General features: G+C 41.1%; 1 protein-coding gene across 4 annotated transcripts in view; it reads left to right on the forward strand.

Annotated features, from left to right (window-relative positions):
• Nucleotides 1–1,618: 1,618 nt before the first annotated feature.
• Postn (periostin) overlaps nt 1,619–16,525 on the forward strand; it is a 31,147-nt gene continuing 16,240 nt past the window's right edge. For 2 of the 4 annotated variants that reach the window (XM_075950541.1, XM_075950542.1), the window contains exons 1-10: nt 1,798–1,950; nt 3,370–3,468; nt 7,049–7,113; nt 8,690–8,847; nt 10,366–10,530; nt 11,295–11,441; nt 11,892–12,033; nt 13,254–13,466; nt 14,038–14,172; nt 15,303–15,451. In XM_075950541.1, the coding sequence (XP_075806656.1) occupies nt 1,829–1,950; nt 3,370–3,468; nt 7,049–7,113; nt 8,690–8,847; nt 10,366–10,530; nt 11,295–11,441; nt 11,892–12,033; nt 13,254–13,466; nt 14,038–14,172; nt 15,303–15,451 (1,395 nt within the window). In that variant the 5' untranslated portion in view covers nt 1,798–1,828. Of the gene's footprint in view, nt 1,951–3,369; nt 3,469–7,048; nt 7,114–8,689; nt 8,848–10,365; nt 10,531–11,294; nt 11,442–11,891; nt 12,034–13,253; nt 13,467–14,037; nt 14,173–15,302; nt 15,452–16,525 lie in introns of all 4 variants that reach the window. The other 2 variants (XM_075950544.1, XM_075950543.1) reach the window with 2 other exon arrangements.

Genomic DNA, 16,525 nt, shown 5'->3' on the forward strand with positions numbered 1-16,525 from the left:
ATTTGCTGGTGGGTTGTGTGTCTTCTGGATCTCATTCGCAAGACCCTCCCTGATGTCATCGCTGATCCGAATCGTGACTATCTGAGGAGGGCTGGCCTTTGTTGACCTCCGTGGGAGTTTTGTCAGTCTCAAACACGGTGCTCGGGGTGCAAAGATTTCAGATTTCTATTATTGGAAACTATAAAAAGGGGCTTCAGAACGCCTTTTGTTATATGAGAATATGCTCTACCTTGTGCAAAGAAGTTAAACCTGTATTGTTTGTATATGGCACAGTCACCTCTTAAATGTCACCAAAAGCTTTCTAATCGCCAGTTGATTACTATTATATAGACCTTATATGTATGAGATAGGTCTGTCTATTCATGAAGAGGTTTTCAACAGCCCACCCTCTGTACAATCTAAGAGGAACAAAAAGCTATCGTAAAAGCGAACAAGACAAAAAGCATATAAAGTTAGGACCATTTCATTTCAATTAGTATAAATAAAAGATCAGTGGTATTCATCACACAAGTATTCTGAAAGGAACACAGTTGAGTTTTCACGATGCCTTCTCTCCAAGCTCTCCCCGGATTGTTTCGTGCACTTTCAACCCTTTAATACCAAGATTTCAGAAGTGACAGAAGCCTCTGACTCATGCTCAAACTGTGCTGCTCGATCATGTCCCTCATAAATCAGCCGCTTGTCGCAGAACACTCCAAGGCGATTCCCGCAGGGGGCCTACGCATCTCTCTCTAGATAAGGAATTCTCTCTGGCCTAATGCGCATTCATTCCCCTTAAACTTTTCCAGCTGGAAAACATAAAGCGTGTATATCTTGCTTGTGGGAAAACAATACTGATATTCGCAACAACACAGCACAGAAGGCACTGTGCATGCATTCAGAGACTACTGGCCGTTTTCATTCCCAGCCCTTCTGGTCCTCTGGCTTCTTCATCAAAAGCATCCTCCACATCTGACACAGCCATCGTGTGTGAAGAGGTTAAAAAAAAAGCGCCTTCCCTCAGCTGGGGATGTCGAAGCCCAGCGCCAAGAGAGTTCAGTTGTTCTTTCAAAAATCGCAAGGATAGACTTGGCAGCAGCCCTGTTTCTTAATATGCATTTAATTACCACATTACTTCTGGGTTAGTAATACTTGCTTCCAGGGCTTATCAGAATATGCAGCCTGTGTGTAATAAAAAAGCAATAAAAAGCAAAATTTTATTATATTATATACATACATAGGTGTGTGTGTGTGTGTGTGTTTGTTTCAAAAGTTAAGGATACTCTCCCAAAGTAGATCTTTGTTAATTAACTCTTTATGTTTATTGAGAAGTGAAATGACATAGTCCAAATTTTATAGGTGTGCAAGGAACGTGCATATTAACTGTAGAAACCATACTTTATATGTGTTGTAAATCTAACCAGCATTTGTGTTAAATTCCCTTTGTGATGTCTTTTCTGGTGAAAAGTAACCTCAGTGTTCTGTTGTGGAATGGTTGTGATAAGATCACACCAGCAAAGCAACGGAGCTCAGAGACGCCGAGTGAAAGCGGCAGGCGGCAGAGTTCCCCACTCCCAACGCCGATCCGGCTGTGTTCATAAACAAAACCTATATAGACGAAAGCCAGGCATTCTGTGAAAGCCAATAGAAGTTCCGTATGCTCAGAACCCAGTAGGCTTTCACTGGCAGCCCGGAGCGGTTGATGCTTCTGGAAAGCATCTGGAAGTCTCAGGTTGCTCCAGCGCCCCCTCCCACAGCCCCATGCTCCCTCCCACCGCCCAGAGGTATATAAACTCAGCTCTCCAGAGCCCAGGCCAGTTCTCTTCCTGGACGGAGCTCAGGGCTGAAGATGGTTCCTCTCCTGTCCTTATTGGCTCTGCTGCTGCTGCTGTGTGATCTCAGCCCTGCAAACGCCAACAATTACTATGACAAAGTCCTGGCTCACAGCCGCATCAGGGGTCGAGATCAGGGGTGAGTCCCTGGCTTCTTTTAGTTTATTTTTCCACTTAGCCTTTTCTAGAAATATGTATGAAGTTCTTTTTAAATGTGCCTCAGGGTGGTTGTTGGGCTTTTGTTGCTGTTTTACTTATTGCAAGGTGACAGGAGAAGGAGAAATGAGTATTCCTGCAAAAGTGTGTATGTGTGTACATATGTGTGTGTGTGTGTGTGTGTGTGTGTGTGTGTGTGTGTGTGTGTATATATATATATATATATATATGGCTACTACAACATATATGTCTTAAATGCATAAGAATTACTGTCAGCATAATTATTATTACTTTATGTGGATTACTAATTTTAATGTAATTAACAAAATACAATAGGCTAATCCTTTATCATATGGTTCACTTGAGTTTTTATTTCCTTCTGAAACTGCAGAACATGGCTTTCAAAATCAAAGTGTCTTCTGTTAGATGGTGTCATGTTAAATGCTTTGAAATACCTCACGGGATCTCAGCACAAATTTTACTTGATTTATATATGAAAATTAAACTCTGATCTGAATAATTAGTTCTCCGAATTCTTTGAAGTATTTTTATCTTTTAGGAGAAATGTAGGATTTTAAAAGTTATGAGAAACAACTTAGCAACTTAAGCAAACATCTGCACTTTTTACATGTGTCTCTTGGCATCGCTCCCAAGTCTTAGAGGGTTTTCTTAATGTTCAGAGCACTCCCCCCACAGTGGGGCAGGATTGCCAGCCCTTTAAGAGAAAGCAGACTTAAAATTGCAATAGAGAAACATGTTTATTTGACCTCGTCAAAGAAACAAGCTTCCTTTCTGTAAAGGCATTGCTCCAAACTTACTTTGGACACTAATCTGCTTCCCTAAAGTACCAAGGGGACCACAGAGCAGAGTAAGAAGGTGGGTGTCCTTGGCTGTCAGTCTCCCACTGTTCAGGTGAACCCTAAAGCCTCCCATCCTCCAATGAAGGCATGCTCAGTTTAAAAACAAGTGTGCGTGAGTATGTTTGTGTGTGGAAAGGTCACTATTAACATTAGTGTGTGCATAAATCCAAACTTGGCTAAATAAAATTCTGTGTGACTATTTCTATCTGGTTAACTTTTTAAAATGCTGATATTGTTCTCAAATATACAATGCATCTTCCCTCCTTTACCCCCCTCTCTTCCCCTTCCTCCTCCCTTTCTTTTTTCCTCCCTCCTCCCCCTCCTCCCCCATTCCTCTTCTCCTCCCTCCCTCCCTATCTCCCTTAGACTTTTGCGTTTCCTGAGACTCAGTAGGACTGGCTCAGGAGTTAAATTGGCACAAAGTTAAAAATCCCATCTTGGAATGTCAAGTCCTAACCTCTCTCTTCAGCCTCCTGACCTGAAACTGTGAAGAGATGGTAGCCATGCAGATTAACTCTTTTTGCCTCCCCTTTCCTTCCCAGCCCCAATGTCTGTGCCCTCCAGCAGATTCTGGGCACCAAAAAGAAGTACTTCAGCTCATGTAAGAACTGGTATCAAGGTGCCATCTGCGGGAAGAAAACGTGAGTCTCACTCTTTTCTTTATTGACAGTTTCATGATGAGCAGGGATTTCACTAGCCTCTTCTTGGGCACACGACCCAGTCTGAAAATCCTGTCCAATCTCCTGAGTGTTTAAAGAGAGGCTCATCTGCACGAACAGAGAAACTGCTCTCATCTCTCTTGTTCCAGGAGTGGATTTCTCTCCAAGCCCATCAGCTGGCGGGGGAGGGGCCAAAGCCAGTCCCAGGCCAGCAAGATATGGCCTGAATCAGTAGAACAAACATGGTTTCTACTCCGTTTGCCCTCCTTGTTGTTTGGTCTTCCTTTGTCTTAAGAGAGTCAGTAAAAATGTGTTTCATTTGCCCTTCTCACATCTACACACACACACACACACACACACACACACACACACAAGATCAGGGAGAACAAATTGATCTGAAACATAAGAATTTAAAATCCCCAATCAATGTTTCTCCAGTCATCTAGAAGTTATGGAAAAGGTTCCACATCAGCCCCGAATTTTCTCTGAAGCATAAAGTAAGAAATAAATTGCATTTTCCACTTCTTCATAACCATTGATGCCTTTCACAAACTGCCTGGTCCCCGGGGGACCGTGAAGGTGGCAGCAGAAGTCCATTACTCTATTGAACATCCCAGTGGCTAACGGGATAATTTCTTTTAGCTTAGTGATCCAACTATGGCTTAGTTGTATCTTTGGCTGATCAACTTAAAGCTAGAAAGCATTATTGCCTATGTATTAGATAACCTTATCGATTTATTTGACCGTCATCATTGGTAGGAAAACTAAAATTCCTGGATCTATAAAGGTTAGGAATCACTTAATGCCAGCTCATTATTTTACAAGGAGGGCGCTGTCTCCAAAGTGGGGGCAGTTTAGTAAACCAGACAGGGTGGCCATGTCTTTCCAGTGATGAAAACCATGGCAAGGGCTTCTCACCCCATCAGTCTGAGCTGCATCCTCTAAGCGGTAGTCTTGAGGGCAGCAGGGTCTGATGATCTGCTCTCACGCCATGATGAACTTCAGGGACCCACCAAAGAGTGGAAACATTGGTCCACAACTTATTTCAGCCAGGCGTGGTAGCTCATGTCTATAACCTCAGCACCCAGAAGGCCAAGGCAGGAAAACGACCCCAAATTCTAGGACAACTTAAGCTCCAAAATGAGACATACTCAAAATTAATGTAAACATAAATATATATATACATATATATATATATATATATGTATATATATAATTTCTAGCCTTGGGCTACTGGTCCAAACACTCAACACCAAACTATTGAATCGGGCCGGGCAGTGGTGGCGCACGCCTTTAATCCCAGCACTCGGGAGGCAGAGGCAGGCGGATCTCTGAGTTCGAGACCAGCCTGGTCTACAAGAGATAGTTCCAGGACAGGCTCCAAAAAAAACCAGAGAGAAACCCTGTCTCGAAAAAAAACAAAAAAAAAAAAAAACAAAAAAAAACTATTGAATCTGGGGAAGTCAGTGATCTTCCCACGCAGAGTATGAGGGAAAATGCTTCTATGATCTTCCTGGAAATTAAGACAGTCTTATTTCCACTATGTAATTATAGTAGAGATGCCAAAGTTGTCACGCAACAAAAGACTCTTGTTTTCCATTAAACAAAAGTTCTGCTTGTAGCCAGACATTTTACCAAAGCTGTAACAATGTCCCCTTAGCAAAATTTCCTCCAGGATCTTCCATTTCAAATCAGATTTACATCTCTTTGCTGAAATAAATGCAAATGCTGGTCTCGAATAACCAAAGAAACCAGTACTGTGAATAGGGAGGAAGCCTGACTTGCCCTCCCTTCCCTTCTGCTCAAGTTGCCAGCGTCTTCTGGGTTCTGGCAGCTTTCAACTTGGCTTCTGGTTAAAGAGCTGCTTTGGGAGTTTACCGGAAGGAACAGACCGGGTCTCAGGAAAAGCACAAGCATCCCTGGGCCTTAGCTTAAGGTGTTGTCTAGAATAATGGAGCATCCATTTCATAAAGCGTTCTGCAGGCTCCCTGTGAGATGCCAGTGGTGTTTACAGCTGGTTTTCAGTGATGTTTCCATGACTGCTCAGATAGTGAGGAACTATCTAAGCTGTGCAGAGCAAGGACTGATCCTTCTTCTTGCTTTCTTTCTTCTACTTCTTGCTCACACAGGAAAATGGATTTCTGTGTATCATACATGGTCTCTGGGGACAAAATGCTTTAGTTGTATTGGAAGTGTTAACTCAGTTAAACACATTGTCCACTTATCCGTTGAAATCACGGACCACTGTGCTACAAGCTCACCCCTCTGCTGCATGCCTTCCCTACTTTAGAGCTGAGCCACAGATTATATGAGCGTGTCATTATTATTATACTAGTGTGTCATTACCTTTGTCTCACAATGACATGTCCTGTTCTCATTTATCCTCTAGCCTCTAGATTAACTATAGCTAGACATACCTCATCTTATTACTTATAATGTGCATACATCAAATTCATGAGGACATTTAATTAATTCCTCCATAGTCTATTTATTTCCGTGGAGACCTGTGTAAGTAAAATTGTCACCAAGGGGAAAATTAAAATTTGTATTAAGGTCAAATGAAGTTTCCCTGTTCCAGGTGCAACCAACTCTTGAAACTACAGAGAAAGTTAAACTAGAATATGAAAATTTTTAACTTGTAAATCATAGTTAAATTAATAATAATATTATTAAGTAATTAACTAGTAAAAACTACTGACAATTTAAAACCTAAGTAACTGTGTCTTAGTCAGAAATGCAGTTGACTGGTTGCCTTAAATGCACAAAGCCCTGGGTTCAATCCCCAACACCACATAAAACCATTGGCTTTCATCCTAGCATTTATGGGATGAACTCAAGAGGATCAGTTTGGAGACATCCTCAACTTCAGAGGGAATTCAAAACCAACCAGGGTGTGGGAGATACTATCTTATGGGGGAAAAAATAAAACAATAAGGCAAGAGAGGCTCAAAATGAGTAAAATGTGATCCAAGTATATCGTGTGTGTGTATATATATATATATATATAATATATACAATATATAATATATATTATAAAAACATCAAAGAAATCTTTTATTTTGTATAATTAATCCATGCCAATAATTTCACATGAGATAGGATTATATGAATTAGAATGGGTTAATGTATTTCTATTGTTTCAAGGTGGCATATCCCAATGAGTATTCTTTTTCTACACATACCTAAAGAAGTTATTCTATACCACTCTTTCGAGATTCACAGCCATTTGTGTTACCACTGCTCTTCCCATGCTAAAATGTTGGGAAGACTGAATTCTAATATATCAAGTGGCTTGTTTAAGGATATCTGTCTACTGCACAGTGAGCCTGCTTAATAAACTGTCCTTCAGGATAAAGATGCAGGAAACTTCCTCCAATACCACGAGGGTGCAGAGAATTCAGCTTACAAAAATGTCTGCTATCTGAAGGGCAGGAACAAAAGCTGGCTTCCACAGTCTTAGCAAACCATGGACATAAGTGTTAGGTTTTGTTAGGTTTATGTAAAGGTACACTTTTTGCACATTCCTGGTTTCATTTTGAGACATTTTCCCCTGTCTATGCAGCACTGTGTTATATGAATGCTGTCCTGGCTATATGAGAATGGAAGGGATGAAAGGCTGCCCGGCAGGTAAGATCTACATTTCAAGACTAACTGGGGAACATTTCCTTCGTGAGGAATGAGGTAGACAGCTTGTGGGGAAGTCAATATTGTGTGCGTGCATGGGTGTATAAGTGTGTGCGTATGTATACTTAGCAAATCATAAATCCAAGCAAATTCTTCATGTTTTTGTGTTAATTTCACGCTTACCTACCCTAATGCTGAAATATTAGACCTCTTTTCTCATAAGCACTGGAAGCTGATTGCTCTAGACACTAAATGAGAAGTAGCTCTGCTTCCCCTCCACCTAAGTCCCCATCTTTGAACTTGTTAAGAAGCATGGTGCCTACTTTAAGAAGGCAGCATCTACCGTTGACCAGATCTGGGCTTGTAATGGCCCTTGCTCTGAAATGTGCTCGCTTTGAAATGTGGTTGCCCATAATTTTGCCAACAAAAAAGAAGTCGTTTTCATTTCCTCTGGATATGCAATGTCAATCATCACCCTTCCCCAGGTTCCTGTATCGCAATAGAATGGTCTCCTCCTGGAGCACAGGTCCTCCATGCCTCGAAGTGGGTGTAGACTCCAGAGCGCTGACTCTGATGGATACCAACCCATAGACAGTCCCTGGTATAATACTGTGTTCAGAATGAGATGCCAGGCTGATGTCTCCAAAGCACTCAGATCTGAGCAGCTGAGAGACCATCAAGAGCCTTACTTGCTGAGACCTGGTGTTTGATTACTGCTGTTGGTAACGATGTCCTGTGACTAACTCGTATCACATCTGCAACCAGTTATGTTACAGGTTTTCCCAAATGAAACTGGGGAGTCAAGTTTGGTGTGGGATGTGTTTTGTTCAAATCAAGGCATGGGCTTGTCATGAAACGTTACCCTTTTTCACTTTTACACACTTTTGTCATATTGAGAGTTCTTTTGCAGACTTTATGATTTAATTTAGTAATTGTCTTGGGGAATTCAGTAAAGTAGTCATTTACTTTATGACTATGTCCAAGTGACACCGATTTTCAAATCAACGAGGTCAGGAAAGCAAGTGATGCACAGACAACTAGAAACACCTTTTCAGGTTGATATTGAGACCAGAGAACCTTCTAAAAGTATTAGACAGATTTTTCTTTAATTAAAATGGAGAGAACTGTGTCCATCTATTGCCTTAGTGACCAAGAATCCTAAAAATTATAGATGTAAACATAGCTCACTCTTTGGAGATTCAGCACCACAGCACGTGTTATCCTTGCTAGTCTCAAGAGTGGCAAGGAGCAAGCAGCTTGTCTTTAGGTAAAATAATCAGATATGTTTTCTGGAAATTCCGATTGAACTATTAGTGATGTGATAGGATTTACTGAATGTTACTTCAGATTGATCTTTGAAAACTCACTTCTTTAACACCAAGAATCTAAGAAATAAGAGTTTGAGTGATCTGCTATTATATAATGCACTCGAAATGCAACTTTTGTCTAAAGTGGGTGATACATGGTGTGTTATTGCTTAAATTGATCAGTATATTGGGGGATAGGGCAAAGCTTGAATGATTGCAAAAACATTTTGGAGATCAAGTACTAAGCATTTATTCATTTTTTGTTGTTTCAGTGATGCCTATTGACCATGTTTATGGCACACTGGGCATTGTGGGAGCCACTACCACTCAGCATTATTCCGATGTCTCAAAACTGAGAGAAGAGATTGAAGGAAAGGGGTCGTACACCTACTTCGCACCGAGTAACGAGGCTTGGGAGAACCTGGATTCTGTAATTAACCTTTTTCGTTATCTGAAATATTTATTGTGGAATACAGCCATTTTCATTTTAGTTGGTCAACTTATATATAAACACGAGAACATGCTGTATCTTTCTATCATACATATGTGAGAATATAGAAAGACAAGTTATTGGGCCATGGCGTATGCTCACCCTGCCATAGTGGGGCTCCCCAAGAGATAATATTTTTAAAGGAAAAGAGAATGAGCTAAAAGAGTATTTATTATTATTATATTTTATTTCTCTCCCTCTCACCTCCTTGGGTATGAGAAAATACATGTAATTTCAGATAACATATCCATTAAAAAGGTAAGTCAAAAAGCCTAGCACTATTTTTAAAATCTACTCTAAGCTATATTACATTACATAGCAATATTTTATTATGTTTATAAATGACATAGTTATAGCTGAAATAAAAGCAATGTAAATAGTGTATACTTGTTTATAGATGTATAACTACATGCCATATAGATTGCTATTCCTAAGCTACCAGAATAGTAAATATGTATGGATAGTTAAACCAAGTGTTATAAACAATATTTGATTTTGTGAACAGACTAACTTAGGACAGATTAATTCATAAAATATTCCTCAATTTCCAATTTTATACAACTAGCAGAAAAACACATTTCTACTTCCAGTTCCTGTGGAGATGAACTGAAAATCCTACAGGGACTCAATGCAGCATCTCAGGCAGAGCTGTTACTGCTGAGTCACGGGCTCTTGTCTTTCCCTACACCTTAGCACACTCCCTGTTCCTCTGAGCACACCCTATGGGTTAGTGCTGAGTCACGTTCTTGGCTTCCCTACACCTCAGTTCCCTCCTGATTCCTTTTCATCACACCTGGGCTTCCTCGCCTTAGCAGCAAAGGTTAGATATTTTCTCCTGGAAATGCATTCAGTCCTTTGCCTACACCTTGACGATTTTGCCTCTCACTCTAGGGTGCACAGCCATAAAATCTGTAGGGTTTGTACTGATTTCCCTTGCGACCCCAGCAATTCTAATCTCCATATTAATATTTCCTCTCCAAAGATGATGTGGCTACGTAAATAAAGGATACCAAAAATGTCAGTCATTTCTTATCTCCATAAATGCCTGCATTGCTCTAACTCTTTCTCCCCTAATAGGCAGAATCAATGTCAACATTCAGACTTAAAAACTATAAGTGACCTGGCTCTCCCATCTCAATTCCTTAAACATGACCTAATCAGAAGATTCTCATGTTTGTCTGTGGTAATTCTCCTTGTGCTTTTGCTCCTGAATAATCTTACTCCTTGATTGGCTTTCCAGAAGCCAAGCCCAATACACACACACGTACACACACACACACATGCACAGGCAGGCAGGAATACATGCATGCACACACGCACATGCATACAGACACACACCCACACACACATGCATATAGACACACATGCACGCGCACATACACACAGATAATAGTTGTTTAAAGGGGAGAAGTTCAGTAGTAAACTAAAACAAATGAGCTTTTATTGAATTCCTCCTAGGACATTCGCAGAGGACTGGAGAACAATGTCAATGTCGAGTTGCTGAATGCTTTACACAGCCACATGGTTAACAAGAGAATGTTAACCAAGGACCTGAAGCACGGCATGGTGATTCCGTCAATGTACAACAATCTGGGCCTTTTCATTAACCACTATCCCAACGGGGTAAGTCTCGTTCATCAACTTCACGTTTCTAAGGCGTGTTTTCCCTAAATCTATCTGTTCCCTCGTTAGGACCTTCACAGACATGATAGTGTTTGTCACTAGAATGTAAGTACTTGCATTAATTAAAAGAAAACAACTTGACCTTGTGAAATGTCAATCCAATTGGCTCCTCCTAAGGACTGAATGGTTGGCAGCTGGGAGTCACCGTGCTGATTGAGAGTCTTGAGTTTTTGAGTTAGTTTGACTATGGCAAACTGTCGTCTCAAGGTTTTTATCAACATTCAAATTTCCAGAGTAAAAAAAAAATCCCATTGATGAGGCAAGGCTACTTATTGTTCAGTAGGCCGCATAACAGTCTTGCAATGGGAATTTTTATTCCTTTCTCAGAACTTATTTCAGAGCTAGTTAGAATTATTTACAGTTTTTGACCATCATTAGAAATAGTATAGAACTATAGGAAAGAATAAAAATAAAATCAATAACTCAAATGAAGGAAATTATTGGCCTTGGATGTCCAGAAATGCTTTTAATTGATTGGGGTTCTGAACAGTTCTGCTTTCTGTTTGATAATACTCAGGTCTTAATCCACAGCTACGGCCCTCCGCATGTAGGGTCTGGATGCTATACCTACTAGGTCCCCAGATTATGCGCTTGGCACGTAGACACTTTACACCGTACTCGCTAGTGCGTGGGGGTACGGAAATCGCCCTGGTGCCTTAGCGATCAGCGCTGGATCTGATTTTTTGTTTTTCGAATGACTGCAGGTTGTCACTGTGAACTGTGCCCGAGTCATCCACGGAAACCAGATTGCCACGAATGGAGTGGTCCACGTCATTGATCGTGTCCTGACGCAAATTGGTACCTCCATCCAAGACTTCCTTGATGCGGAAGACGACCTTTCATCGTTCAGAGTAAGAACCGGGCAGGTTCCCCTGATTTGCTGAAAGAGAAGGAAGGTTCCTTTTCTGGCAAGATCTGAAGACTGCAAAAGTGCTAATCAACAAATCTGGCAAAGTACAATAATATATTCCATGAAATAACCATTTCCACTTCATAAAGGAGATACCATCCCATATATAGTAATAATACATGTTTGGATATGATGGTTAATATTCTTGGTGTGTGAGTACAGTGTTTGGGGTCTATAGAACACGTTGATTCAGTGACTGAACATGTTGCTGGATTTTGTTTCAGTCAGAGAAATATTGGCAGACTTTCCTTTCTAGCCAATGGTTTGAAAAAAATTGGGGAAGACTTTGTCGGTTGGACCAAAAAGTAATAGTTTAACAATCTAACACGCAGAAATGTCTCTGGTGAGGCTGTCACTTCCCTCCTGATATCCTAGGCCATTTGTGTTTCAGGCTGCTGCCATCACCTCCGACCTATTGGAGACCCTTGGAAGAGATGGTCACTTCACACTCTTTGCGCCCACCAATGAAGCATTTGAGAAACTCCCACGGGGAGTCCTAGAAAGGATCATGGGAGACAAAGTGGCTTCTGAAGGTAGGAAAATGTCTTCCTCTCATGGAGACCTAGGATGGAGGCCATGGGAAAAGAGCAGTTATGGCCGATAATGGCAGTTGTGATAGTAAAGACAAAAGTGTTTAACATGAGGTGCTCTAGAAAACATCATTTAAAAGATGGAAAAAAATACCCAAGTATCATTCTTGATCAAAACAGCTGTAAGATTGCAGCCTTTCATGCTGTTTCCGAGCAAACAAATTCCAGATGTTGTGAAAGGTTAACAAGGGCTGGAGAGATGGCTCAGCAGTTAGGAGCTCTGGCTTCCCTGGAGGAGGACCTGCCATCAATTCCCGGGACCCCCACCATTCCAGAGGACATGATTTCCTCTTCTGACCTCTGTAGGCCCCAGGCATGCATGTGGTGCATGAGCATACATGTAGGCAAGCACTCATACTAATAAGACAAAATAAATAGATCTTTTTAAAAATGAAAAAGAAAGATTAATCAAGTGTGGCAGAGTAATATTGGGCTTGATTTTAATATGGAACGATATGATACAATACTTTTGACTCCAAATGTATGCCGCAAGTTCTAACTGAGCAGAGAAAGTTATATGGTTCCCCTTGGCCAGCACACATTGCTTCACAAATGTATTTGAGTCCTTTCTTGCCTCCCTTTCAACAGCCAGATAGGTTTTGTGTTGTGCTAACTACTTCTATATACTCAGTCTCCAAATATATTTGTTCAAATACAGCTGACACACTTTGAGAATGTAAGTTTCGATATCATAGCCTTAAGAGGCGTCTCCTTCCAGATGCTCTTCTGGATTTTCTAGGTGTTGTTTGGAGGGAATGGCTTGCCTTGCCCTCAGGTTCTCAAACTAGTTTGCCAATCATGAATGATCTTTTGGAAGGCGAATGCAGCATTCTGTTTGAGTGTTTTCCAACAGTCATGGCTAACAGATAACTTCAGAAACTGTCTAAAAGACTTTTCTTTTTCTCTTTCTCTTTTTTGTTTTTCTGGTGCTGCAAAAAATAATTTTGGAAGCTCATATTATCTTCTCCTCCTTTTTAATAAGCTAATCTGTTCCCACTGAAGCAGTGACTTAAAACACCCACTTTCCTAGAAACTGTATAGTTACGACTTTAGAATTTCAAGTCTTAATCTGTGTCATATACCCTTGGTGGATGCATAATGTAAGGATCAAATGTTGTTTCCCTTGACCAGAAGTTGACTGCCCTTCCCCCTTCTCTCCCCAGCTCTCTTGAAGTATCACATCCTAAACACTGTGCAGTGTTCTGAGGCTATCACAGGAGGAGCTGTGTTTGAAACCATGGAAGGAAACACAGTTGAGATAGGCTGTGAAGGGGATAGCATCTCCGTCAATGGAATCAAGATGGTGAACAAGAAAGACATTGTGACAAAGAATGGTGTCATTCACCTGATTGACGAAGTTCTCATTCCTGATTCGGGTGAGCAAGGCCTCCCATCCACCTCCCCATTACTTGCCAATTAAGGTGTTTGGAGAGTAAGTCCACGAAGAGCTAGTGAGAGGTCTATAAAAGTACACCCAGCAAAGTGGCCGTGTGCTCACGAGTGCCAACTCCAAGGCCTGCGGAGTCATGGGCAGCCCGTGCAGGACGTTGGCCTGGAATCTACTCTTTATAAAAGGTTTTCACACTGCTAGTGTGTTTCTTGGCAATAAAAAGAGGGATAGTGGTGGTAGACTTCTGGTAAAGGAACAGGTGTGTGATTCACAGTATAGAAAGAGCTGAAAGGTGGGTGATTGGGGGTTAAAGAAAACTACACTATAAAGCAATAAAGACAGAGAGAAAAATTCCCTCTAAAGTTATTTGTGCTGATCAAGTCCCTCACTTGGAAGCTAGACTCTTCATACTAAGGCGGCGAAGGATGTTTTACTAGATTGGCGCTCGAGTAAACAGCTTACAAGGGTAGAAAAGAGCCAGGCATTAATTTACGAACCCTGGGATGCAGATCATAACAATGACGACATTGTTGAGATGGCAATGGTTTATTTTACAGCCAAACAAGTCATTGAGCTGGCTGGGAAGCAGCAAACCACTTTCACAGACCTGGTGGCCCAGCTAGGCTTGGCGTCCTCTCTGAAGCCAGATGGGGAATATACTTTGTTAGCACCTGTGAACAACGCCTTCTCTGGTAAGTACTGAGCGCTGCTGCTTCTTCCTCCCTGGGGGACCCTGATTATTTTGAATACCAAGTCTTAGATAGTTTAGAAAATATTAATGAGGGTTTTGCAGTCTGGAAGATGCAGGTGTCAAATTATAAACGCATAAAAAAAAACCAAGAGACAGCTGCTTCTGAATCATGAAGGGAAGTACATTTTTCACCTAGGTATTGCTACTCTCTGACAATATTTAGAACACATGCTGAGGTCTGTTCTAGAAACTTACTTCACAGGAAAATATATAAATTTTGAGGAAAAGTTTAGTGACCAAAAGTCAAACGTGTTAATGGTTTTTAAGTATCAAGTTGCAGTATATGACATTATTAATTAAAGAAATAAAAATTTCTAGAAATAGTGAATCTCCCTTAGACTAATACTGTGCGCATGTTTTGGCTCAAAGCCACTGTTGTTCTTTCGGCGGGGTTGGAGAGAAAACACGAGACACACGGCGGTCCCACATGGGTGAACTTTAATGGAGGGGGGGTGACGACAGGTGAGGGACGGGGGTGAAGAGACGAAAGGGAAAAGGGGTCTCCCCGTTTTTAAAGGGGCATCCAGGTACATCTGGGAGAATGCCCTGCGCATGCGTGGCTTTCCATTGAGCTGGGATTTGTAGTTCGGTGGGATGCTGGAAATTGTAGTGCGGCCTTGTCTCCAAAAGGAACAGCCGCCACGTTTTGGAGTCTGTGTGCTCTGACCCCTTGACCAGCAATAAGCATGACCTTACAAATGGCTCATCATAGCCGCCCACGTGACTAATGGACACCTAATTGTCAGGGGAAAAACGAAAGAAGGAACAAAACAAAGAAAAACCTTGGCCACTATAAAGATTTGGATTGTGCCAATGACCATCATGAAAATAAAGTCTCCTATGTAGATGGAGCCATTGTTCGTTCAATAAGAGCTTCGTGGTAATAGTTTAGGTTGACAGGCCAGCTTGTACTAGCAGATGGCCTTGCTGGCCTTGGGTATTTAGCTCATTTTTATGATGTGAGCGAGGGACACGCATGAAGAACATGAGAGATGCCCACTTTCAGGTTTCTCCTCCAGCCGTGTTGCTCAAGTACAATAATGTTCCTTCCCCATGGATTTTTTTTCACAGATGACACTCTGAGCATGGATCAGCGTCTCCTTAAGCTAATTCTGCAGAATCACATACTGAAAGTAAAAGTTGGCCTTAACGATCTCTACAACGGGCAGATACTGGAGACCATCGGAGGCAAACAGCTCCGAGTCTTTGTGTATCGCACGGTAAGTGGGTTGGACCAGAGTCGACTGCGTCTCTACACTGGCTTGAGTGTCACCTGGCATGGGCTGGTCCAAGAGACACAGGAATGTTCCTCAGATTTTTGTAAAGCTTATTATAAAATTTAATGCCCATCTGATCAGAAATGAGGACAGCTCGGAGAAAGATGATGAGGAGAGCGTGCCGATGCGCTGTGTGTGACAGATAATCAGCCTTTGTTTCCATGAACAAGGGACTATGTTGTGAAATACTCATTTAAATTCCAGAAAATTCCCTATACAGTAAATGTTTGCCTTGTAATTTAGCAGATTTCATGCTGAGTCAAACATGCAGGGTATCCCTATTATGGTATCTCCATTCAACCATGGAGTATCATTTGAGTGATTTTCAAGATGAATTTATAAAGGCCCATACAGAGTTCTGGACCCCATGAGATGAATTGGAAGTACTATATCCTGTGTGAAATTTCCTAGAAACATTGACTGTCAGTATGGCAATGCAGCCAAAAAGCTATCTGGGGAGGAAAGTATTACCTACAAACTGATGTGGCCCATGGTGGCTTTTCATTAAGGCTTCACAATGGCAAAGCACACATTTTAAATAGTTAAGAAAATCACTTCACTCTCAATTATACATGTACATATATTAAATTACACATATACACACATTGAATCATACATATGCATACAGCAAATTATACACGCACACACATTAAATAAGACTTCTGCTTACAGTAAATTGTATATGCACATATATTAAATTAAGCTTATGCATTTATTAGATTTTTAAACTGGAAATAAATTAAGGTCTAGACATTTAAGGCATATGTTTTACTGCCAAGAAAACGTACCCGATGTGAGGATTACAGGAAGTACTGAACTTTGGAATACTTATAGCCAATATTAACATCAAAAGTTACAGAGAAGCTAAACATGAGACAGGACCACGGAAAATAAACAGAAGTAGAATTTTATGTAGTCTGTGTTCTGCTGACAGAACGCACAGGCCTAAGGTATAAGGCAGCTTGGCTAGTGGTAGGAATGGATGAGAAGTCACAGGAAAGTTACAAGACATTACAA

This window comes from Microtus pennsylvanicus, chromosome 16, assembly GCF_037038515.1.
Source record: "Microtus pennsylvanicus isolate mMicPen1 chromosome 16, mMicPen1.hap1, whole genome shotgun sequence".
NCBI lineage: Eukaryota > Metazoa > Chordata > Mammalia > Rodentia > Cricetidae > Microtus > Microtus pennsylvanicus.